Raw genomic sequence first — 21,791 nt, forward strand, 5'->3', positions numbered from 1 at the left:
CAATGATTTTATTAGTCTCTTTTTTTTTTTTTTTTTCTTTGATCAGAAACTAGCTCAGGATCCCCGGGTCAAAGGTATGCCAGTTAGCAGCTATCTCATTAAACCCATGCAACGCATCACTCGCTATCCTCTACTCATTAAAAAGGTCAGTTAGACATCCTTATTTTTCATTGTCTATTTTCAGTTTTTGTTGGACGTTCTTGTTTTGTCATCAAGTCTGTGTCCATTACACATTGGTTCTACCAGTGATCATGGGCAACACAATAAGGTTTGCCCCGTGGAAAAATATGTGAAACTACAAAAGAAAAAATGGCGTGTGGTTTGTTTTGAAGTGAAACTTACCTGGTGCCTTTATTCATTCTGGAATACAGATACTGAAATATACAGCGGAAACACACCCTGATCATGCCACTATCCGTACTGCCTTAGAGAAAGCCGAGGAGTTATGTCAACAGGTCAACGAGGGAGTCAGGGAAAAAGAGAACTCAGATAAATTGGAATGGCTGCAGGTGCATGTAGACTGCCCTGGATTGGCAGAGGTGGGTGGAGGGGGTTGTGATAGGTGGGTGGAGCTGGGTTGGGTTGGAGTGGCTGCAGGGGGATGTAGACTGCCCTGGGTTGGCAGAGGTGGGTGGAGGGGGTTGGGTTGGAATGGCTGCAGACAGCCCTAGATTGGCAGAATTGGGTGGAGCCAGGTGGGGTTGGAATGGCTGCAGGTGGATGTAGACTCCTGGATTGGCAGAGGTGGGTGGAGGGATTGAGATGGGCGGGCGGGGCTGGGTGGATTCAAATTTCAGGGAACAAGTGCATAGGGAATACCCTGGATTGGCCAAGAAGGGTGACAGGTTGAAATGGATTGGACTTATGGTGGAGTTATGCATTGATGGGGCTGATGTAGTTTGGTGCTCAGGGATGTAGTTAAAATAAGAAGGAATATGACAGGATACCTCCATTGCATGTGAACTCACCTAGAATGTATGTAATAGTTTGAAAGGATTAAGAATATTTTTGGTGATGAAGGGTTTTAACAAAACGTGATATAAAGGTGCAAAGTAAGATGAATATTTGCAACTGCTTCAACCAAAAGATTGGACGAGGCTTTTATGTGGTTTTATTTTTGTTCTAAAGGAGTTGATTTTCAATTCACTGACCAACTGCCTTGGGCCAAGAAAGTATCTACACTCCGGGAAGCTCCAAAAGGTAAGTGTGTATTGATTTGTTGAGCAGGTTTGTATTGTAATGAATGAGTCCAGTGATTGGCATGCATGCTGGTTTTTATTGTTATTAATTGTTTCTGGTAATGACACCAAAGATCCCTCAAAAGCCCCCTAGGCGCTGTAATTCACAAGTCTGAAGAAACCTGGCGAGAGGAGACAGTGAGAGGCAGTTACAGTGTTAAAGGTGGGAGGAAAAGCCCAGCCGAATATTTTGGATGAAACCCGTGGAATCAGGACTGAAAACCCAATCCACGGTGGGTCTAATCCCAGACCGAGCCGGGAATCGAACCCAGACCGTAGAGGTGGAAGGCAGGGGAAGAGCCCCTATACCAACCCGACTGCCCTATACTTGTCTTTGAATTTGTTTTCCATTTTATAATTCATTGCAGTAAACCAAAGTTTAAGATTCCAACCTCCTTCACAAAGTAGTTTCCATGTTGTATTTGAAAGTGAGTGTGGAGCTGATTATGAACTGTATTTTTTTTTTCTTCCTGACAGACAAAAAGTAACAAGGAGTTGTATGCGTTTCTCTTCAATGACTTCTTGCTGTTCACACAGCCCGTTAAACCTGGTTTACAACCATTTGTAGCTTCTAATAGCAAGCGAACGGTGGAATATCGCATGTACAGACAAGTAAGCAGCTGTGCTAATCCATCTGTTAGCTTGATTGTTGACTTTTGAGGGAAAAAAATGAGACAGAGGTTTGTGGAAAAAATCTCTGAAATCTGGCATACAGTGCAATTTTTTTCACAAGAATGTTCATATTACAAAATGTTCTAAATATTGTCATCCCTAGCCTCTATTTCTGAATGAAGTTGATGTGAAGTCGACAAATGATGGTGGATCTAATGACTTTGTCTTCAACATCAACCACATCGACAAGGTATACTCGCTGCGTGCCGAGAGCACCAATGACAAGAATCGTTGGATGGAAAAGATCCAAGCAGCCTCTAAGAACTACATCGAGACAGAGAAGAAGAAACGAGAGAAGCTGCAGAGAGGTCAGTGACCTTGACTCTTAAAGGGATTGTCCCATCATTGTTTCATTGTCCTTTCTTGGTCCAACCACAAGATTTATCTCGGCCATGATTTCTCCATGGCATCCTAGGATCTTTTTTTTTACAGCCCTTCTTATTACAACACGATCCTGTCACCGAACTGTGCTTACAACAAACAGAAACTGGTCCAGGAAATAAACATGCAGGCCAGGCCCATACCTAGCTAACCTATAAAATATGCCTCTAGTTTGCACAGAATTTTCCACTATGATTGTCAAAATTCCTCACAGCAAAGGAGCCCCAATATTAGGTTCTGTGACCCAAATAAAAGTGATATGTTTCTGATGACTTGCATTGTCATGGTGTTTTGTTCTTCGTTACAGCTCGTTCTATGAGAAGCAAAGGCGTAGGAAGACTATTGGTTGTCATCATTGAAGGTCACGACTTCAAACCGTCCAATAATATTACAGGTAACAACCAACCAACCAGATAGTATGCTCTTGGGCCAAGAATTAAAGACAAAACAAATCTCTTTTTCTCTTCTTTTTTTTTCAAATATTTATGGTTTCCTAATATTGAGATAAATATAGCTTGAATTTGATACCAGTCCTTGACGTTAAGCTTTGAGTCACTTAATATACTTTGGCAAGTTTCTTCCTATAATATGAGAAAAGGTCTGAGTTTTTAGTTCTCAAGTAATTTTTGGAATCACCAGAATATCTTCTGACAAGAGTAGTTGAACTATTGTTGACACTTTGATCAAGTTTCATGATTTGTAGTCAGCCATGATCACTCCTTGCTGCATCAATCTTGGTTTCCTCCTTTCGGTCTTCCCAGGCCGTGCTGATCCATACTGTGAAGTACGTATGGGATCTCAAGAGCATCGTACCCGTGTTGTCCCAGACACTCTGAGTCCAGTCTGGGATGCCTCGATGCAGTTCACAGTCAAAGATCTTGAGCAGGATGTGTTGTGTATCACTGTGTATGACAGAGATCTCTTCTCACCCAATGGTAAGTTCAACAAATTATGATAATCAAGGAAACTCTTCAATGTTCTTTTTCTCTGTGAAATGCTCATGTGAAATCCACAAAGGTGCTTGGTTAATTTAATGTTTCGCTAGCTGGCAACACATCTGTATTGATAGATAGGATCCTAAGAATTGATTTTCTTCTTTTTAAAGTGTGCTTATTTTATTTTTTGTGGTTTGCTTTTGTCCAGATTTTCTTGGTCGGACCGAAGTGCGTGTTGCCGACGTCATCAAGGAGAGAAAAGGTCGGGAACCTTTGACGAAGCAGTTACTCCTCCATGAAGTATCTACTGGGGAAGTCCTGGTCAAATTAGACTTACATCTTTACGATCAATCAACGTGTTGATATAATCCATCCATGACCCCCCCCACCCAAATAAAATCTGCCAAGTCCATAATTTTCTCTTCGACGTTATGGCCAAGCTTGGCCTTGTATCTCATCAGTCTTTCAAAATAGTGATGTAGGTGGATCGTCTGACCCTAATTAAAATCCACTACATCCATTTGCGCTCCGATCACATACCTGGCAAGGTCTTGCTCAGATTTCAGAAAGTTTATCACAACTATTGAGAGAATCACAAGCAGGTGGAAGGAAAAAACAGAATGGATTTTTTCAAACTTGAAGAACAAAAATGTGAAATGAACAAAAACTGTACTAGTCACAGTTCAATTGCCCTTTGCCCCTTTGAAAGAATGCTAACATCTTCAGGTGCCTTCTTGACATTTTGCCAAGTCTGTGCCATCAGAATGTATACTGTAATGTCTGCTTGGAACAATTAAGTTTTGAAGAAAGTGGTCTTTGAAAGATTCCATTTATCAACAGGATAATTCTTGCCGATGTTGAAGATAAAATGTGTTCAGGATTGAAACCAGGAGATGTCTTCATGAGACAGTTTACGATCACGTCATCTCTTGGATCAACTATAAAGTATTGCCCTGCAATAGTTGACATTTTGTGGTGTTTTTAAAATATTATATGTGTTTATCTCTGTGTCCTTTGTCTTTGATTTGGTAAGGAGATGGGAAGGGTCATGGACCTCCACCACTCCTTTGTAAATCTTATTTTGCCAACTTATAAAACCACTGTTCTCTTCACGCTTGTAGTATAAACTTTCTGCTTCAGCCCAAGAACACAGAAGCCGTGAGACTACTGGATTTGGATTATTTTTACAACTGAATAACAGTAATGGTGCATAACAGGCCCCATCCATAAGGAGAGAAATGTACAGAAATTCAGAACAGTTTGTCTCGTAAGAATGGTGCCCTCCTCTGTTACCGTTCTTCAGCAGTACTTGCCAGTTCATGCATTGTCCACTGTACAAATGTTGACCAAAATAATGTAAATTGAGTCTTGGCCCTAGACTTTTCAAGGATATAAGCATTCTTGAAGTCAAACTTGTAGCTGTATGAGCATTTAGCATGATCTACGCTAACCCACAAAATGCACTTACCATCACCACAGATCTGTTCTGCTAACATAAACTGGAATGTTTCTTCTAGGGGTAGACGGAGCTTGTAAATTTTGACTCTGAATGAGTTGATTGGTTGTTGAAGACCTTTAAAACTTGATGTGTTGAAGAAAAAAAGTTAGCAGTTTTTTTCTGGCCAGTACAGTCCTCAAATAAACACATTGTTTTCAAGTAGTTGCAGTCTAAATGTTAACTTTGCTAAACAATTACGCACATGTAAAAATGGCAATGTGTATTTATTTATAAAATGTAAAAACTTTAGGCTTTCTCTTTGTTTTTTAAGCTTAATGGTGGTCCTGGTTACACAGGCCTCTGATGAGCTTCCATAGAAATATGTTATGTACTTATTGATGATATCTTAGCATAAAGTGTAGCATCAAATTTAACATGTACAGAGTTAGACAAATCTAATGAAAAGTTGCCAGGATATTGGAAGGAAATCTGTTTTATATGCCGTCGGTATTTAGAAGCACTCAAAAGCCAAAAATTATTATCAACTTGAATTTCTGTCAGTATCAGCCATCAGAAAACAGGCAGTGTATATAGAACTTTTTATTGATTTGTGACTATCAGAAATGTTTTTTTTTTTTTGGCGACAAAGAAAGAAATGCTTTGCTTCAAGTTGCAATAAGCAAATCATGCATGTTGATAATGAATAAAGACAAAGTTCCTAAGGAAAAATGAAAATATTTACTTCTGAAAAGATTCCAGAAAATAGGAGCCATTCTATCCAATGTGAACTTAATCTGCAGATCTGTATATATAGATCAGAAATTCACTGTATTTTAGGTCTTTGTACTTATTTTTCTAAATCAAAGCTTCCACCTCATTGATATCATTAGCCTTAGGACCAAAGCATGCAGCTGCCAATATATACCCAGGTGTTTCTTAGAAAAAATTGAAGGAGCAAAGATGTCAACATTCTTCATGCAAGTCTGGCATTGTATGGTTGCAATCACTTCGGTGAGCTTCTGAGTTTGTCTACAACTTAAGTCTTTCAAGGCATGTATGCTCACCAAAATATCACTAAGAGCAGATCTCTGCAGTTTTCCTTGTGTCTGTAACAACAAAGAAAGCCCTACAGTCGACCAATTCTGACCACTTCACCATAATCTTCCCACAGGCACCATGGTCAAGGTATGACGTATCAACCCAACAGTTTCCGAAATTCTTAGGGTTGTAAATGAGCTTGAAAAAATCTAAGAGTTGTCATCTTCCATGAGAAATAATTTAATCTTTATAGTCACGTACCGAGTATTGAATGTTTATGTATTGATCAATATGTTGCGCACTTATTGAAATTTATGCAGAGCGATTGATATGTATTATAATGATAAACTATCTGTGAATATATTTTAAATTCCAAAAAGAAAATCTTCTATTGAACAGTATAAATATGTAACATTGGTAAGGGTCAAGTTGGTGACAAGTTTCATGTTTCACTCTAAAGAAAAAGAAAAACAAATCAAGGATGAACGTGTACATGTGAGATTGTGTTAACTTATTTCAAGGGAAATAATGTTACAAAAAGAAAAAGACGTAATCGGATCATCAACAAAGAGCCACTTTATTTCACAAACTCCTACTGAATCATGCACACTTTTAGGAAACAAAACAGCAATAAAAGGCTCCACATGACATCTCTGGACTGGTGCCAATAATTTAAAGACCCAATCCATGGTAATGTAGACTGCAGTCTACTGGGAACTCATCCAAGATGTCGTAAAGAGAGACCAATACTCCATGTGATTGAACTGAATTGGGAAATGTGAAATCTGCAAGGAACAATGGTCCAAAAAACAAAATCACAGACTTGGATTGAAAGTTGCTACGGCTAACCTCAGAATTCCTAAACACAGTTTCCACTTTGTTAATTTCTTTCAAAATAGATTAGAATAAATGTTGACTAGAAACTTGCATTAAAAACTCTTTAAACCTTGCCAGCTGCCCCATGGAACACTGCATTAAAGGGTTATACTCTCTGCTGGCTCTGTCCATGCAAAGCGGATAACGGGTTTGTGTAACATCACGGATGGGTAACGACATTTGAACAGGCCATTGACCAGCCTAGCAAACAATTCCATGAATACTACCACTGTTGGCATATATCATGACATCGGGTGTTTCCAGGCACGCCTTTATTCCCAGAATAATTCACCCTCTGTAACTTTGTAGTATCACATCTGTATATATTTTCCTATGTCTCAGCTCCATACCCCCCTTCAACAGCTTCACCAGGCAGCAGATATTCCTCGATTAAATGGCCTCTTTTATGAGGTTTGTCATCGTCTTGACCTGGGTGGCTGTTGACATGTCTACGTACTTGTCACCAATCTCAACCACCATCCCACCCAGGACGGATGGATCCACCTGAGACAGAAAAAACAAGCATCTGAAACCATGTACAGTCAACTCTTGAAACATGTATAAAAGATTTGCATGGCTGCCATCTTGCAGGCCAATTCTTTTGTTCCACAGGGTATGCACAAAAGCGGTTTCCCTGTGGAACAAAAGAACTGCCCTACAAGATGGCTACCGTGCAAAGCCCCTATTGCAATACTGTTTTTTACCCTAGCATGAACTATAAGAGTGCTGTCAGTTCTACAAGACCCACCTGCAAGTTCATCTGAAGTGTTTCTCCCTTTTTAATGAAACCTTGCAAAGCGCTCTGAACCTCCTTCTGTTGGCTTGCATCCAGTGGCTACAAAAATTTGACATTTACACTGATTAGAGGAAATCATACACATTCCTGCAACTACAGATTAACAATTATTACTCCTGACTTGCATGCCTTTGCTTAGCTTTAATAAGAGTAAACACAGTCCATTGGCTTTATACAGTGCCATCTTGGAGTAGTTAATCACAATTAGCCTTTTAGAAGCATGGCCGACACAATAATAGGAGGACGCTATTTGGTTTGGGTAAAATCTTTTGTTTGCTCCAAATTTACCCACTTCAAATAGCGTCCTCCTGGTGTGTCCGCCATGCTTCTAAAAGGCTAATACTGGGAAGACTAAAGGTACTGCTGTAAAGCCTCTTGCTCAGGAACACAAGTCATGTAATCCAACGGCATTCATGTCAAAGGAGATGACTACATTGGGTAGAGGGAGGTGTCTAGTTTGGGGGTGTCAGTGTTCAGAAATACCTTGGCTGTAGTAATAGTGCAGACGACCTCTCCTCTATGAGCACTCATAATGCGAGACCAAGCACTGAAGATATCCTTCATTTTGCCCAGCCGATTGTTCTCAGCCAAGACAGTCATGAAGTTGGCGGTGGTGGCAGACATCTTCTGGCTCTGCATGAAGTCACCCAGTACACCTAATAAAGAAACAACAGCCCTGGCAGTAAACATAGGTGTGGTCTTCTCCTTGTGTAAACTGTGAATGGCACCGTGTGGCCTACACAAGAGACTCGGGGGGAGAATGCATCTTATACTCTGAACGACTCTCAACCCTCAGACTGGTTCACAGTGAATGTCACCAATTATCAAGGAAAAGTGAAGGATTCTTACAAACATACTATATCGGGGAACACTTACTGATTTTGTTCTGTCTGTTGATGACAGGATTACTGATGAAATCTGCCAGTTTCACATTTTTCTGTAGGTTTTCCTGTGAACAGAATGCATTGCTAGAATTAAGAACAAAATCAGCTGAATATGAAACCATGATTAAACAAAGTAACCCACCCCCCTTAGCTAAAATGTTCCCCATGAATATGACCATCTAAGAGAATTTCTTACATGAACAAAGATTAACACTGAGATTCTTTAAACTTTAATCATAACAACACCGTTACTGAGAGGAATACTGATTTGTTTTTTACAAATAAAATCACACATCATCAGGCAATGTACTCTTGCAAAAGTCTAATCACGCATGTTATCCAGTTATCAAACATAATTTTCAGTTGACCTGGATTCTCTGCCTGACCCTTCACCTCTTACCTCTACTGACTTAAGCTCTTTATCGATAACGTCTAGCTTCTTATCTTTAACGGCTGCAGAGTAGAGAGCATGGGCGTAGCGTCCACCAAGGCCATAGACCTGGATAGGAGGCTAGTGAAACAATCCAAACATCACAAAAAAAAGTTGTACAATAGAAACTTTTCTACTTAACAACTAATTCAGCGAGATGTATGAGAGTCTGCTCTAGACTTGGAAAGGATGTTTCAAAATAGCTCTTACAACTTGAAACTTTTTCGACAACCTATATAATAAACCCTATGCAAAGATGCAATTGGCACCAAGTTGTCTTAGTCCTATCAGTCAAAATCAGTCAAATGACATGATATGTCTATGTACTGAGGGAGAAATGGAAGGAATTTTTGACTGGCTATGACTGCTGTAGCAAATAAAAATGACACGACTCGGGCATATGATGGAATGAGTTGATAACTGAATTAATTATAAATAGACAATTACCTCCACAGGCATGACAGGGACTAAGACATAATCAGCATGAGGAAGAAGCGACTGTTTACAAACTGAGGAGTAATTGCAGAATACCCCACTACTCTAAAAAAGCGACCCTTGGAATGACTGGTTACGTGGGTACAAGGTGAAAATCCCTTGAGAAGAGTGTGACACTTTGACTTGTACCTGGCTATGAGGTTGATCATGCAGGGTGGCGGGGTATTCTACAATTGAGCTCAAACAGATAGTTAACCTTCAGTCTTTTAAAATTAATTTCACTAGGCCCATGTCAAAATAAAGTGAAAATATCATGAACAAATGAACGTGTTGAAAGTAAATCATTTGAACAGTTGATGAAAGGACTAGGCCTAGCTAGGTCCTCCTACCTTGACTAACTGGGCCCCAGCACTCGACGTGCTGAACTGTCGAACCTGTTGAAAAATTAGGAACGAGCCATCAGTGAACTGACACTAGCAGAGAAATAGACCTGAGCCCTTAAACTTTAAGAAAATTGTAAGACTTAGTGTCGGAATTAAACACCTTGTCATTCATCTCGTACAGTCGTGACTAACCCTCATTCATGTCATTCTGCCTTCCAATGATTGTAAAGCCGACGCAAACTGGTCACAATTGGTGACTGTTTTCCAAATATGTAACCCCTTCTGTCTCATTAGAATAACAAAGTCTTTATGTTTATGTTATATATGTTAAATAGAGTTACACTTTATGAAAATCCTTAGGGGAGAAAAGTAAAATTTATTACCAGAAGTGAGAATCTGCAAGTAGCCATCACGCACGGACAGACGGACGCATATCAGCCGGCTAAAAGTGCGCCCCCTATCCTTGGAAATTTTTAACTATAATTTTCTTCATTTTGGGGGAAAATATCTTTCTTTGGGAAAATAAATGTTTTCCTTTTCAAAGTCAAATATCTTAATGAGCTAATTTAATGGCTTTAGTATTGAATAAACGTCACTCGAATTTAGAGCTTTAAATAGGTACAAAGTAGTTTTACAGAGCGAGCCTAGAGTTCACCCGGCTGGCCCCGTACATGTGCTATACTATGTGCTAGAAGTTCAAGTAGAACTTCAAGTGATTTGACGCTTCGTTGTATGAGAATAATCACAGTCATAAATTCATCATGCCTGGTTATGAAATGGCGCTGATTATGAGAGTTATGAAAAGGGTAATTATTACAACTCGTACATCGATCATGTCGATCCAGCCATCATGGCCATGAGCCTCCTTCTTTGCTGTTGATGTTGCAACTTGAGTTATATGAAGTTTGTTGACATGGAAGAGAACCAGCAGACCTGTTTAAAATAACTTGGCTTTATTAGGCCTATCAACATTAAATATTATCTAGCCTAGTAGTTCTTGATATATTTCGAAGTGATTTTTTGCGTAATATGCTCAGTTTGCGTAAGTGTGACATGTTTGAAGACCCGCCAAGTTATTTCAAGAAACTTGAAGGCATTCCATATGCCTTGAAACAGTACTAGGGCCTAAGGTCATAACGATATTGATAATGTGGGTTTTTGAAATCCAGCCTCACTAAGCGAATTGTTTGTGTATGTCATTTTACGACCTACGAACGAACAGTAACAACAGTGCTTGTGGGTACATTGAATGCCTGTGAGTTTATTGAAGTACTGCTCACTTCAATATGTTCAGTATGTGGAACTGAAGGTTTTATAAAGGTGAGTTGTGTCTTTTTCTCATGTAGTCAGATTTAATTGAGGCCGTGAAGCGATCAGTGGGTGCTGTTATTGAACAAGGAGGCATTGTAAAGAAACTGGAGAACCTTGGAGAGAAAAGACTACCATATCAGATGAACGTGCACGCACAGAAGTTCACAAGAGGACAGTAAGTGAAGAAGTTGAAGCATTAGTTTCCAAGGAATCCTTTCTAATAATCTTCAAATCCATGAATGTGAATAACTGAAAGGTCATGGGCAGAGATAAAGTGGATGGTTTAAGAGGGTTTTTCACATTTTCTTGTATTTTATCTTGTTTTTGCAGTTATTTTGTGTTGGAATTTGACTCTCCTCCAAATACGCTAGCATCTCTTCAGGAGTACCTTCATCGGGATGTTGACGTCATCAAACCCACCATCTTGAATAGAGAGACGGAGACAAGGGAACCGCCCCCTTGTCCTGGACCTTACACAGGACGCTACAGCACCCCAGAAAAGAGTGTACGAAACCCTGGCAAAATCAGGCGTGATGTCAAGCTGGATGACTTGTCAAAATAGAAAGAGCTTCTTCGTATTCTCAAAATGTGGAGCTGTCTTCAGAACAAGCGTGCTAGACTCATGCTAGACTCCGTGGCAGATTCTAGCTAGAGTTGTGTACGACTGCAGTGTCAGGCAATGTGAAGAGTTCACAGGAACTCAGTTCAGTGAAGATGATGTCATCCTCAGGGTCAGGACCCGATGGGAGGAAAACATCCATTTTCTTGGTGAACAAAATTGTTGCACAGACTTCGCTCACCTTGGCACAAAAGGCTTACTTGGTGGATTGATACTTGACTCAAAAATGACATGCAAATACCTACTGCTAATGACAGCATTGGCATTTGTGCCGAGGTAAAATTGAGCTACTTTTTTCAACAGGTCTTGTTCTACTTGAAAAAAAATTCATTTACAATTTCATTATTTCAAAACAAGGATATTACACACTTTGTATATTAACCCTAACAGTCCTCAATCCTTCACCTGCTGGAGGACTGAGGACTGTTAGGGTTAACGGTTGAACATGAACACACACACAGCCAAGTGTGTGAAGGCCTTCAATCATGGACTCCCTATTGTTCCTCTTTTGTTCATACTTTAACTTTTTCGGAGGACCTCCCATATGTTTTGTACACGTTTTCCTACCGTGGACTCTTCGGCAACCGTGGACCCTATTGTTATAGGTCCCAGATTGAAGGCGTTTACACACTCATTAAGACTGTTTTACCCCATTTGTACACTGTTTTCTTGTCTAGGAATGAACAGAAGGTTTGAAAAAAATAGCGTGACATGTTTTATTTCGTCATCAAAAGCAGTGAAATAAGTCAAGTGTATAAAACCAATGGAAGATGAGTTTCCACACTCCGTTTTTCTCATTTAATCTTGTTCTCAGTTGTGTATACTAAAACACGCCCTTATAAAGTCTTGAGTTTATAGGCATTGTCAATGAGTAACAACACTTGTTACGTTGGCCAATCGATGTAGTCACCTGCCATCTCATCTTATAGTGTCAGTTGAAGTCTGTCGCTACCTCAAAGCAAAACTTTAAATGGGGGGGTGTTTTGCTGTGCTGTGTAGGACACTTCTCTACTTTGGAAACTTTTTTCTTCAGCTGTTTTGATTAAAGGTCTTATCAAAATTTTATGTAGGCCTAAAGGAAGTGGTTTTTTCTCTCGCTCTCTCTGGCATGTTGACTTGTGATGAGTGCATTGAAACCGTGAGCACTTTTTTAATCTGTGGAAAGTGTTGATGTGACTCGTAAGTGAAAGTTTTCACATGATCTAAGGAAATCATGCCTTTTTTCAGAGGAAAGTTGTTCAAAAACGCATTTAATTATGATGTCCACGACCAATGATGTCCAATCCAAAAAGAAATAGCCGAAAGCGCGTGAACATGCGTCCTTCACGGTGGCAATAGAGGGCGGGCTATATGTGTCACGAGCACAGACAAGACGTGGATCAAGACAGAAACGCTGAATCATAACAAACACAAAACGTGGACGGAAACTTCGAAAAGGTGAGCTCTGTAACCCATCAAAAACATGATTTTATCATGGAATGAGATGGACCAAGTATGGGATGCTATCAAAATTCGTAGGTACTGCCACTAGTGGTTTTTGTTTCTAATAGGATGTTATTAAACAGAAGTTGATTCTAAATGTCCCTGGTCTCGTCGTGAGTACAACGTTCGTCGTGTTTGTGACCCACTATAATCAGCTCATACAACCTTGCACAGTTGTGCGTGTATAGAGGGGCTTGTGGGGGGTTTACCGGAGTACTTGTGGGGTACTGAGACGGTACCCGACAAGGATTTCACGAAATAGATATTTCAAATTTAGTCAAAAGGAGGAATTTTCAAGTGCCATTCATGTGTTGCAAAATGTAGTATTTTAAATAAGGGACGTTAAGTCGAATTTCCAAAGCAGGAAAGTGAATCTGGTCCAAAATGGGAGTGATTTGAAAATTTTTGCGTGTTGTGTGAGAGTTTTGTACACAAGAACAAAGGGAATACCCCCACAAGTATAGCTGTGTAAGGTTGTGTGAACGCTCTGGTGCCAGCTAGGCGTGGGTTACTTCAACCATTTGTAATTAATACTATTATTGTTACCTGTACCACTTTTAATGTAAATGTTAAGCCATTTGATTTCAAGAACAACAGATCTGGAAACAAGATATAGGCCTACCGGTAGATCCTACCAAATCTGAAGAAATTATTGGATACCATTTAACATAATGTATATGTTGCCAGGTTCCTTACATGTATGTCGCCACTTAAAGTTACTGTAAAAACCAATCAAACTTGACAGTAGGTGGCAAAATAGGGACCTTGTGACAATACGTTCACACTCATAAGGCGTACTGAGTAGTAGTCAGGTAGTGCGTTACCCCCGGAACTGTGGGGTCCGATGTCCACCCGGGGACTGGGGTGGACGTCGGACCCCACAGTTCTTGGGGTAGTACTAGTAGTGCGTACTGCATGTCTGTTATGTCAGTATCAATCTTCATGTTCTTTGTAACAGTTTCTAACGGTTGCAAGGAAATCTTGTTTTTGAGATTTGTATTTCTTCTGGAGAAACAAAGAGTTGTGCTTTTACCAGACCTACTTGGAAAGTCGTTGAATTTGTGTGTTTGCTAGTATTAAGCTTAAACTAACTTGTTTAGTGAGTATTGCAGCAATTGTTTATCGCACATTTACAAGAAGTAAGGACAGTTTTGTAGTCAAGTCCACCACTTCTGAGTCCTAGTTTGATTTTTAATTTTAATTTTTTGGTACGAACATGACGAAGGTGTTGTTCAAGTTTACAGTGTTGGGGTACCAAAGATAAAACAACAGTCATTTTAGGATGAACTTGTGTTAGGCTGAGGTTGAATCCTTGAGTCTTTACACCTGAATCCACAAAAACTGAGTCCAAAGTCTGTCAAAAAGTGGATTCAAGTCCAGATGATTTGTTGTTTATTTCTGATTGATACCAAGATTGTTCTGCTTTGTCCTGATATATAAAAGGTTGAGGCTCGTCAGATATTGCGCCTCTGTTGCTTACTGTAACACATTACAATCAACCAATATCACATCGTTCCTAGTATGGCAGTGTCAGCGCACTGTTTCTAAGCTTAAGGTCAAGTGTAGGTCAAGCAAGAATTGTATAGCTGCATACATGTTCATTGTGTCCACGTCGCAGCATGATTATCTGGGCAAGTTAGATTTCATTTGGATTTATCATGAGTGTATTGTCAGAGCTACCTTGGTGTGGCCACTCAGTTTGTTTTCATGAAAAAAGGGTTTGAAAAAAATATTGGTACACAATTGTTTATAATCCAGGCATTGTCAGTAACGTTGAATCTTGATAAAACCTGCCCGTTGTGACTGGATCAAGTCTTTTCCCAGTAAATAAAGTGGCTTGTTTACCATATCAGAGAGAGCCTCAGTTATTCCATTATCAGCGGTGCACTTTGCCCGTGGTACAACTCTGGACACAAATCATGTTAAAGTACATGCACGCACATCACAACATCAGCAGTTAATTAATCTAATGGATTAATGATACCATGTTGCATGAACGGACTCAGTGACAAGCATCAGGAGTCCTTCTGTATGTGTTACTGAATTCTCATCTTTCTGCTGGAAACTTTTCCAATTAAAGTGGCTAAAATTGTAAGCAGTGAAAGCAATGAAATACTTGTCTTTCAAAAAAGTCATTGTTTATTCTGTTATGCAAATCACTTTTAATTAATGAATTCTTCCCATGTGTTTCTTGTATTGTTTTTTGTTAAAGCATATTAGATAGTCAAGTTGTTTTAGCCGTTCATTTTCCTGTCTGTGGTATTGTATGTGAAGCACTCTGGTTACTAAGTTTATGTAATTATATACATGTACATGTACTTATCTAATGTCCCTTCAGTATAATCTTTATATCACATCTTGTTATGTAATGTCCTTTCCATAAACATGCCTTTGCTGTGAATCATTGTGCATAAACAACAATGTTTGGTCGATGTAAGCACATGCATGGTAAATCGTGACCAAATGTTGCTAAACACTTGTCTAAAGGTCATCAAATTGGGTAAAGTATGTAGAAATGCTCTTCAATTACTTGCTCTGTTGTATCCAAATTCCAGATAAATACATCAAAGTGGTCAGCATTGGGGATGTGATTCAAGACGATTCCAACCAATCACAAGTCTTCCATAGCATTGTTACCTCTCACCCTGCCTCCTCTTCAGCCCTTGTCCATATCCTCCCAGCATCATGGGTTTGGCCTCCTCCTTCAAGGGGTCCCCCTTGGTCCAGATGGTCCTCTGTGTTACCTTCATCATCAGCGGTGTGCTGGTCATTTTCATGCAGTTAGCAGCATTAGTTGTCATCCGTCCATTCAACAAGCGTCTCTATCGGGTCATTGTCTGTAACGTGGTGTACCTTCATTGGGGACGTAAGTCTCTGTATACCTCCAACCCTAACCCTATAAACAAACCTAATTCTTGGCAACGTGATGACAACACAAAGTGGGCTATTGATCGTATTAAAAAAAAATCAATCAGTGCACATTATTAGTTGGAAGATTGTTCTCTGGTTCTTCATCAAAGAAGGTTGGAATAAGTATCAACCTCCAGGAAGGTATTATTGCATTTGTAAGAAAATGGGGAAAAAGGGATTTTACTCATGGAAGTTTCTGACTTACTTGCAAATATTCCATGGATATCTTGAGATAAAACGTTTGTAAATTTCAAATTCTTCCAGCTACTGCAGTAAAGCCATATGATGATCTTATGATGATTGACTTGTTTCTTTCAGAGCTAATTTGGCTTTGTGACCATTGGTCAGGAACAGAGGTTCGCATCTTTGCCGACGAGGAGTTCCGGAAGATTTGCGGAAAGGAGCACTGTGTTATGATTGCCAATCACAGGAACGATGTGGATTGGCTAGCTATCTGGGTGATTGCTGATAGATTTGGTATCTTGCAAGTGAGTTATTGGTATGCTTTCATCCCTACATGGGAATGGATACCTAATTGGGAGTAAGGTTCTTCAATGCTTGCCAAATGAAAGAACTTGGGAAATTTTGTCATTCCTGTGTCATTTTTTTTCTTTTCCTCTTTTCCTTCCCCTTGTCCGTGCCTTTGTCCATTTCTGGCAGCAAGCCAAATGCTTGATGAAGAATGAGCTGAAGTATGTCCCGTTGGTCGGTTGGTCATTTGCAATGCTTGAGATGATCTTTGTCAAGCGAGACTTTGCCCGGGACAAGGAGACGATGATTAAGGGGTTCCGCAACTACCTTACCTATCCCTTGAAATGCATGGTAAGTTGAATAAGCGTTCATTCAACAGGTGTATGTTATATAGATATAATCACTGAAGAAATTTCACCTGCTTATTTTGGACAGATCTTGTTATTCTGTGAAGGAACTCGCTTCACTCAAGAGAAGTATACCAAGGGTTTAGCATTTGCCAAAGAGAAAGGATTGAAACAACTTAAGCATCACCTCATGCCTAGAACAAAAGGCTTTGTGGTTGCCATGGAGGCATTTGATGGTCAAGGTACTATTTTTTTCTATATCGTTTTGTTTTGTTCTGAGTTACTGCGTTGTTCATGACCTGCATCTTTTCTATAGCAACTAAGATTTTTTCCTTGTTCTAAGTTTCATGGGATGATCACAGTTTTCAAGGAAAGTAGCGTGTACATTTATTGTTGATAAATGTGTTCAAGTTTCCCATGCCATTGCCTCTGGAATGGTGTCAAAATTACCCATCAAAAATGACAATGAAATGAATAGAAATGTGTTGGCTCTGATTGTTTTGAGACAGTTCTAATGCAGTAGGTTGGACTGTATCTTTATTTCAGTGCCTGCAGTATACGACTTAACCTTTGGTGTCAGCCAAACTGATTCCAAACCGACCTTAGTAAACCTGCTTAGAGGAAAGAAGTTTGTCTTCAATTTTCATGCTGTGTAAGTTAGTCCTTGGTGTCAATTGGGGAATTTTCGTAAAGTTATCAAAGAGGAAATGGACATCTGCATACAGCATCTGTCAATCATGAAGTTTTTTCAATGGTTCTTGATTACATTGGAGGACTTTTGTAGTTTCAAACCAGAAGGCTTAGTGATGAAAAAATTTATGGGATTTAGTTGTATTAAAAAACTACTGTATAAGATAGTAAGGTTTTCAGTGAGAACAGAAAATCTTTTGAGATCATTTTTTTTCTCTTCAGAAGTTTAATGGATTGTCTTTAATTGCAGGAGGATACCCATTGCAGATGTTCCCAAGACTGAAGAAGAACAAGTCAAGTTCATTTATAACCTCTATGAGAAAAAGGTTAGTGTCAAACCATTCCAGAAAAAAATTCAGTTTTATCATGTACCATCGGTTGATATGTTTTGGCAAAAATTATTGTTTTACACTTGGTTACCATGGCAATGATTTTTTTTGTTTGTTCTCTTTCAGGATGAGCTTTATGAACATTTTCTGGAGCATGACACTTTCACTGGTTACGACCACCGCTCAGGGCTTGTCATGCCCAAGCGTTGGGGACCGTTGATCGTGGAAGTGTTCTGGTTGTTGGTGCTTGGCCTTCCAACACTGTACCAACTGTTGAAAATATTGACAACAGGATCGGCAGTTGCTACGGCAACAGCCCTGGGCATTGTTGTGGTTTGTGAGTACACTTATAAAATTTATAAGGGGCATGATTTATTCTATAGTGGGCTTGCATGTCTGCCATCTTGCAGGCTAGTGCTTTTGTTCCACAGGGTATGCATAAAGGAGGTTTCCCTGTGGAACAAAAGAGCTGCCCTGCAAGATGGCTACCATGCAAAGCCTTTATATCTGATTAATCATCTGAAAGTTGCCAGTTCAAAGCCTCACACATCGGAGGAAGCTTCACGTGTCCACTCAGGTTACATCGTGGACTCTGTTCTTTGATAAAACTACACAGGCAAAAACATTTATATCCTTTTCTCTTGTTTTCTTTTTTGGACAATTTTTTCTCAGTGTACTTCTTAATCAAGTACATGATAGGTGCCACTGTCACAGCAAAGGGGTCTGAGTATGGTGGCAACAAACACCGAAACAAAATCCAGAATGGGAACAATTCTACCTCCGATGGGAAGAGTGACTGAAGACTGAGCTAAGATAGCTGCGGAATTCTAGAATTGGTCCTTCTACCTGCAGTAGTTCTAGTGTTCATCTGTAAAGGTCCTACAGCATCCGTAGGACCTGTAAAGGTCTTACAGCGTCCGTAGGACCTATAAAGGTCCTTCAGATGCCCTACAACATCCATAGGATCTGTAAAGGTCAGTTGAATGCTATTGTAATGAGCACCACATAAGTAGGTCAGTTTTAACAAGTATCCCTTTTGCTCTCATATTATGCACTCCTTTCGTTCCTATAGCTTCCATGAAGGAACTGCAGATGTTGTGTAGACAGTAGACACAAGGCCCCTTTGTGTCTAAATAGTTTGTGTGCACCTGTTGTATAATGTGCATGTGAATACTTTTCAACGGAATGTATACAAATTGTTTTCCTAGAAGAAAGCTGGGCATGGATACAGGACAGAAATGGCACAGTGGTGTCAATTGTATTGGAAATATTATTCAGTTTTACCTCACTTTGATTGTACTTGTATGTGGAATGAAAACGCAGCAACCACGATACTGACGATTATTGGTAGAGCCCTCGGAGTTCATTATGGTGGCATTCCTTCCTACCGTCTAGTTAAAAGCCATCCCAAGTTGTCATTTCAAATTTGATTGAAAGGTTTTGAGTCGGTCTCACTGATGGATTCATGTGGAAATAATAGAGATACAACACAAGAGGGCAGTGTTCTGATGAGGTCAAAGGTGACTAAACGAATTTGCAATTAATGAAGTGTCATTAGGGTAGGGCCTTATGTTTGTTGTGAGAGGGGACAGATGCACCGCACCGTAAGTCATGAACATTCTCTCTTTAGTCATAAATATTGTAGATCTTGCTAACCAGTAAGTTTTAAAAAGGAAGTGTAAACAACATGGCCGTGTCTGAGTAAGTTCACTGCAGCTTGGTGTTATACACCAGTCTGTGGCTATGGCTGCAGTCAGTTCCCATAGAGTCGTGTAGTTTCAAGCCTTAGCCAAGTGATTCAGTCACAGCCTATTTACCCCAAGGCAAAAGGAGAAGCCAACTTGTTTCACAGAGTGGAAAGTTTTGTTTTGCACCAGACTAGTTTGATATTTGCCGTGCCATAGTTGTGTGTATGTAGAGTTTTCTGATCATTTTTAAGACTCGGAATCTATTCTGTGGGTCTTTTTAACCCCAGATCCCACTTCCATGTGCCTTCCGTTTTGGAGCTGAACTTGAAAAACAATGCAGGTATTGAGTTGCTGATTTCAACATTCTGTTTTTACCTTTATAAATATTGGAAGGAAAGTTGTCAAATGAGAGGTGAGATGGGCAAGGTGAACTTTTTTTATAAGATGATGAGAGGTATTTGACCCCTAGACTGAGGTCGAACCATGCCTTTCCTGCAAGCAAAGAAATTTTCACAGATTATTCCTCCTTTGTAATGAATTACAAATGTTTCATTCTTTGTAATTAATCGTAAACTCTTTCCCCAGCCACCGTTCCTTAAAACCCGACTCCAGCACTCTACTTTTTAGAGAGACAATGATGCTGATCCCATAAGATTAGGTTAATACAAAAATGTAAATGCTTTTATGTTAAAGGCAGTGATGTGAATTTTGTGTTTTATATTCAAATGGCAGCTGGTAATTGAAGTGAGGAAATTTGCCATCCTTTTATGATGATTTTAATTCCAATTTGCAAATTTTATGGAACCAAAGTACTCAAACTACATAATGTATTAAAGAAGCGTATCAATATGACATATGCAGTTTAGTTACAATTGTGAATACATGTGTTTATATAATAAATGCTGCTAATTTGCATACTATAATTTACTTTTAAGATAAATGTATTAATGAAAGGGATTATTTTGTGTGTTCATTCATACATTATTAATTACTTCCCTCAAAGTTATTTGTATTTCATAAATGCTGCTGATATTGAACTATGTACTGTATGTAATCCAGTGGTATTATGTTTGATTATGTTTGATAAATAAACAAATCGCAGGATTTAGTTATTTAAGATTTATGATGCTCCCCTTTTTGCTTTTATACTTTGCATTTTGGGATGTATATAATGCAAAAGGGTTTAATGGTGTGCTTGACGATGGAAAAGCTGTAGTCGTCTCGCGCAGAATGTGACCAGCTGCCTATGAAACTGCCCTCCTTGTTGGAATTTTGCAATTAACCTTTTTATTTTTCTGAAGCCTATTGCTAGGCCTATTTGCTGCCCTCAAGTGGTTATGCACAGAGTCGATAAAGTGAACTTGTAGTACAAGTGGCACTCCTTGTATTGCGGCGTACTTCAAAATTTTACGTTATCCCGAAATCATATTTTGTAATCCCAACCGTTCCTGTGATGACAATTGCTGATTTTTTTTAACATCAGTTAAATGTTATGTTTTTATTAGTAAACTTGTCCATCGATTTGTCTTCCAGATCTGTTATTATGCCAAATAAACTAACGTGTATTGAGTACAAGTACCGTATTCCATCAGCTCCAAGGCCTCATTTGTCAATTGGCTTGTCTTATCAATCTTCCTGCGCACGACATTAATCAATAAGCCATTGATCGTCGGGGTCGTCAGTATTCAATTCAATCTTAGTTTTTGTTCAATTAATTCAGGCAATCACAGTGGCTTCATAGGATGGGTATGATCTTCGATCACCATCTTCCTGTTTCGGGACCTGCGTCGATATCTGTGCACCCGGCGCATTTATCAAAACCACTCACCCCAAAGGGGCAACAAGTCCATCTTTGTCTCTGGCACGTCGTTTGCTTGTGGCGTTGTTGCAGGTGAAACAGACTAAAGGAAACTTATTAGAAATACAACTTTCAGCTTAAAGTTGAATTTTATTACTGTCTCCGGCAAATTTCCGGCTTCAGATTCATGCTAGCAGCCCCTAGGGCAAAATAACGGAATCACAAAAAACCAACAAGATATTTTTTAATTTCTTGTTACGATTTGTAGATATTTTGATTTTTCCCAGTTCTGATGCTCTGATTCTCTTCTGCAGGCGAGGCGTTGCTGCTATTCACGATCTGGCAAATGGCGTCAAACCGAGTGAAGTACGCGAACGAATCCTGAATGATATCACCGTCTATGTCATTGAAGATTCTAGAAGAGGAACCACAAATCGTCTGCTGTACACCGCTCCACCGCAGTATTAATGAGACAAAAGTGGCTCCCGTGACCAGTTTCTATTCAGGCAAATTGAGCATGTGCGTCGAGGGCCGCTAAAATAACCGTAGTCACAAGATATGCTCATGTGCGCGAAAATGTCAGGATACAAATCCAGCATGGGGTAATATTAACATGGCATACAGTGTTCTCGAGTCAGGT

The 21,791-nt window shown here is 39.5% G+C and overlaps 4 protein-coding genes across 8 annotated transcripts in view; 3 read left to right on the forward strand and 1 right to left on the reverse strand.

Moving 5' to 3' along the window:
• Window positions 1-6,194, forward strand: part of LOC110974370 (intersectin-1-like) — a 33,180-nt gene extending 26,986 nt beyond the window's left edge. For both annotated transcript variants that reach the window (XM_022225954.2, XM_022225955.2), the window contains 8 exons: window positions 47-145; window positions 372-539; window positions 1,129-1,200; window positions 1,716-1,850; window positions 2,014-2,218; window positions 2,599-2,685; window positions 3,053-3,226; window positions 3,435-6,194. In XM_022225954.2, coding sequence (XP_022081646.2) covers window positions 47-145; window positions 372-539; window positions 1,129-1,200; window positions 1,716-1,850; window positions 2,014-2,218; window positions 2,599-2,685; window positions 3,053-3,226; window positions 3,435-3,589 — 1,095 coding nt within the window. In that variant the 3' untranslated portion in view covers window positions 3,590-6,194. The remainder of the gene's footprint in view (window positions 1-46; window positions 146-371; window positions 540-1,128; window positions 1,201-1,715; window positions 1,851-2,013; window positions 2,219-2,598; window positions 2,686-3,052; window positions 3,227-3,434) is intronic.
• Window positions 6,195-6,252: 58 nt separating this feature from the next.
• LOC110974371 (ATP synthase subunit O, mitochondrial-like) lies at window positions 6,253-9,971 on the reverse strand. Its single transcript, XM_022225956.2, has 7 exons — window positions 9,890-9,971; window positions 9,513-9,557; window positions 8,659-8,769; window positions 8,251-8,323; window positions 7,858-8,030; window positions 7,327-7,413; window positions 6,253-7,082 (listed from the first exon to the last, which is right to left on the reverse strand). The coding sequence occupies exons 1-7, from the start codon at window positions 9,914-9,916 to the stop codon at window positions 6,969-6,971; spliced, it is 630 nt and encodes a 209-aa protein (XP_022081648.1). The 5' UTR covers window positions 9,917-9,971; the 3' UTR covers window positions 6,253-6,968.
• Window positions 9,972-10,152: 181 nt separating this feature from the next.
• On the forward strand, window positions 10,153-12,505 carry LOC110974536 (small ribosomal subunit protein bS6m-like). Its single transcript, XM_022226260.2, has 3 exons — window positions 10,153-10,312; window positions 10,853-10,992; window positions 11,148-12,505. Exons 1-3 carry the CDS (start codon window positions 10,268-10,270, stop codon window positions 11,377-11,379), a joined length of 417 nt encoding a protein of 138 aa, XP_022081952.1. The 5' UTR covers window positions 10,153-10,267; the 3' UTR covers window positions 11,380-12,505.
• A 270-nt stretch (window positions 12,506-12,775) lies between these two features.
• Window positions 12,776-20,936, forward strand: LOC110974535 (1-acyl-sn-glycerol-3-phosphate acyltransferase gamma-like). Of its 4 annotated transcripts, none has more exons than XM_022226253.2 (9): window positions 12,776-12,873; window positions 15,474-15,784; window positions 16,147-16,316; window positions 16,489-16,650; window positions 16,735-16,888; window positions 17,193-17,298; window positions 17,587-17,662; window positions 17,792-18,002; window positions 18,338-20,936. In XM_022226253.2, exons 2-9 carry the CDS (start codon window positions 15,604-15,606, stop codon window positions 18,463-18,465), a joined length of 1,188 nt encoding a protein of 395 aa, XP_022081945.2. In that variant the 5' UTR covers window positions 12,776-12,873; window positions 15,474-15,603; the 3' UTR covers window positions 18,466-20,936. The 4 variants fall into 4 exon arrangements, with proteins under 4 accessions (XP_022081945.2, XP_022081948.2, XP_022081946.2 ...); XM_022226256.2 differs by having other exon boundaries at window positions 12,839-12,954; XM_022226254.2 differs by lacking the exon at window positions 12,776-12,873 and adding an exon at window positions 14,019-15,009.
• Window positions 20,937-21,791: the final 855 nt, after the last annotated feature.

This window comes from Acanthaster planci, linkage group LG15, assembly GCF_054643075.1.
Source record: "Acanthaster planci isolate LZ-2023a linkage group LG15, COTS_SCS, whole genome shotgun sequence".
Lineage (NCBI taxonomy): Eukaryota > Metazoa > Echinodermata > Asteroidea > Valvatida > Acanthasteridae > Acanthaster > Acanthaster planci.

What these genes read in the sequence shown, in the direction of transcription:
- LOC110974371 (XM_022225956.2), bottom strand. Translation starts at nt 9,916, where the DNA reads ATGGCTACTTGCAGATTCTCACTTCTG. An exon ending in CTTGCAGATTCTCACTTCTG is followed by an intron (nt 9,558 to 9,889) that starts GTAATAAATTTT and finishes ATTTTTCAACAG; the next exon opens with GTTCGACAGTTCAGCACGTC. An exon ending in CTGGGGCCCAGTTAGTCAAG is followed by an intron (nt 8,770 to 9,512) that starts GTAGGAGGACCT and finishes TTGTTTCACTAG; the next exon opens with CCTCCTATCCAGGTCTATGG.
- LOC110974536 (XM_022226260.2), top strand. Translation starts at nt 10,268, where the DNA reads ATGCCTGGTTATGAAATGGCGCTGATTATGAGAGTTATGAAAAGG. An exon ending in TTATGAGAGTTATGAAAAGG is followed by an intron (nt 10,313 to 10,852) that starts GTAATTATTACA and finishes TTTCTCATGTAG; the next exon opens with TCAGATTTAATTGAGGCCGT. An exon ending in CAGAAGTTCACAAGAGGACA is followed by an intron (nt 10,993 to 11,147) that starts GTAAGTGAAGAA and finishes TTGTTTTTGCAG; the next exon opens with TTATTTTGTGTTGGAATTTG.
- LOC110974535 (XM_022226253.2), top strand. Translation starts at nt 15,604, where the DNA reads ATGGGTTTGGCCTCCTCCTTCAAGGGGTCCCCCTTGGTCCAGATGGTC. An exon ending in CCTATCCCTTGAAATGCATG is followed by an intron (nt 16,651 to 16,734) that starts GTAAGTTGAATA and finishes TATTTTGGACAG; the next exon opens with ATCTTGTTATTCTGTGAAGG. An exon ending in GGAGGCATTTGATGGTCAAG is followed by an intron (nt 16,889 to 17,192) that starts GTACTATTTTTT and finishes TCTTTATTTCAG; the next exon opens with TGCCTGCAGTATACGACTTA.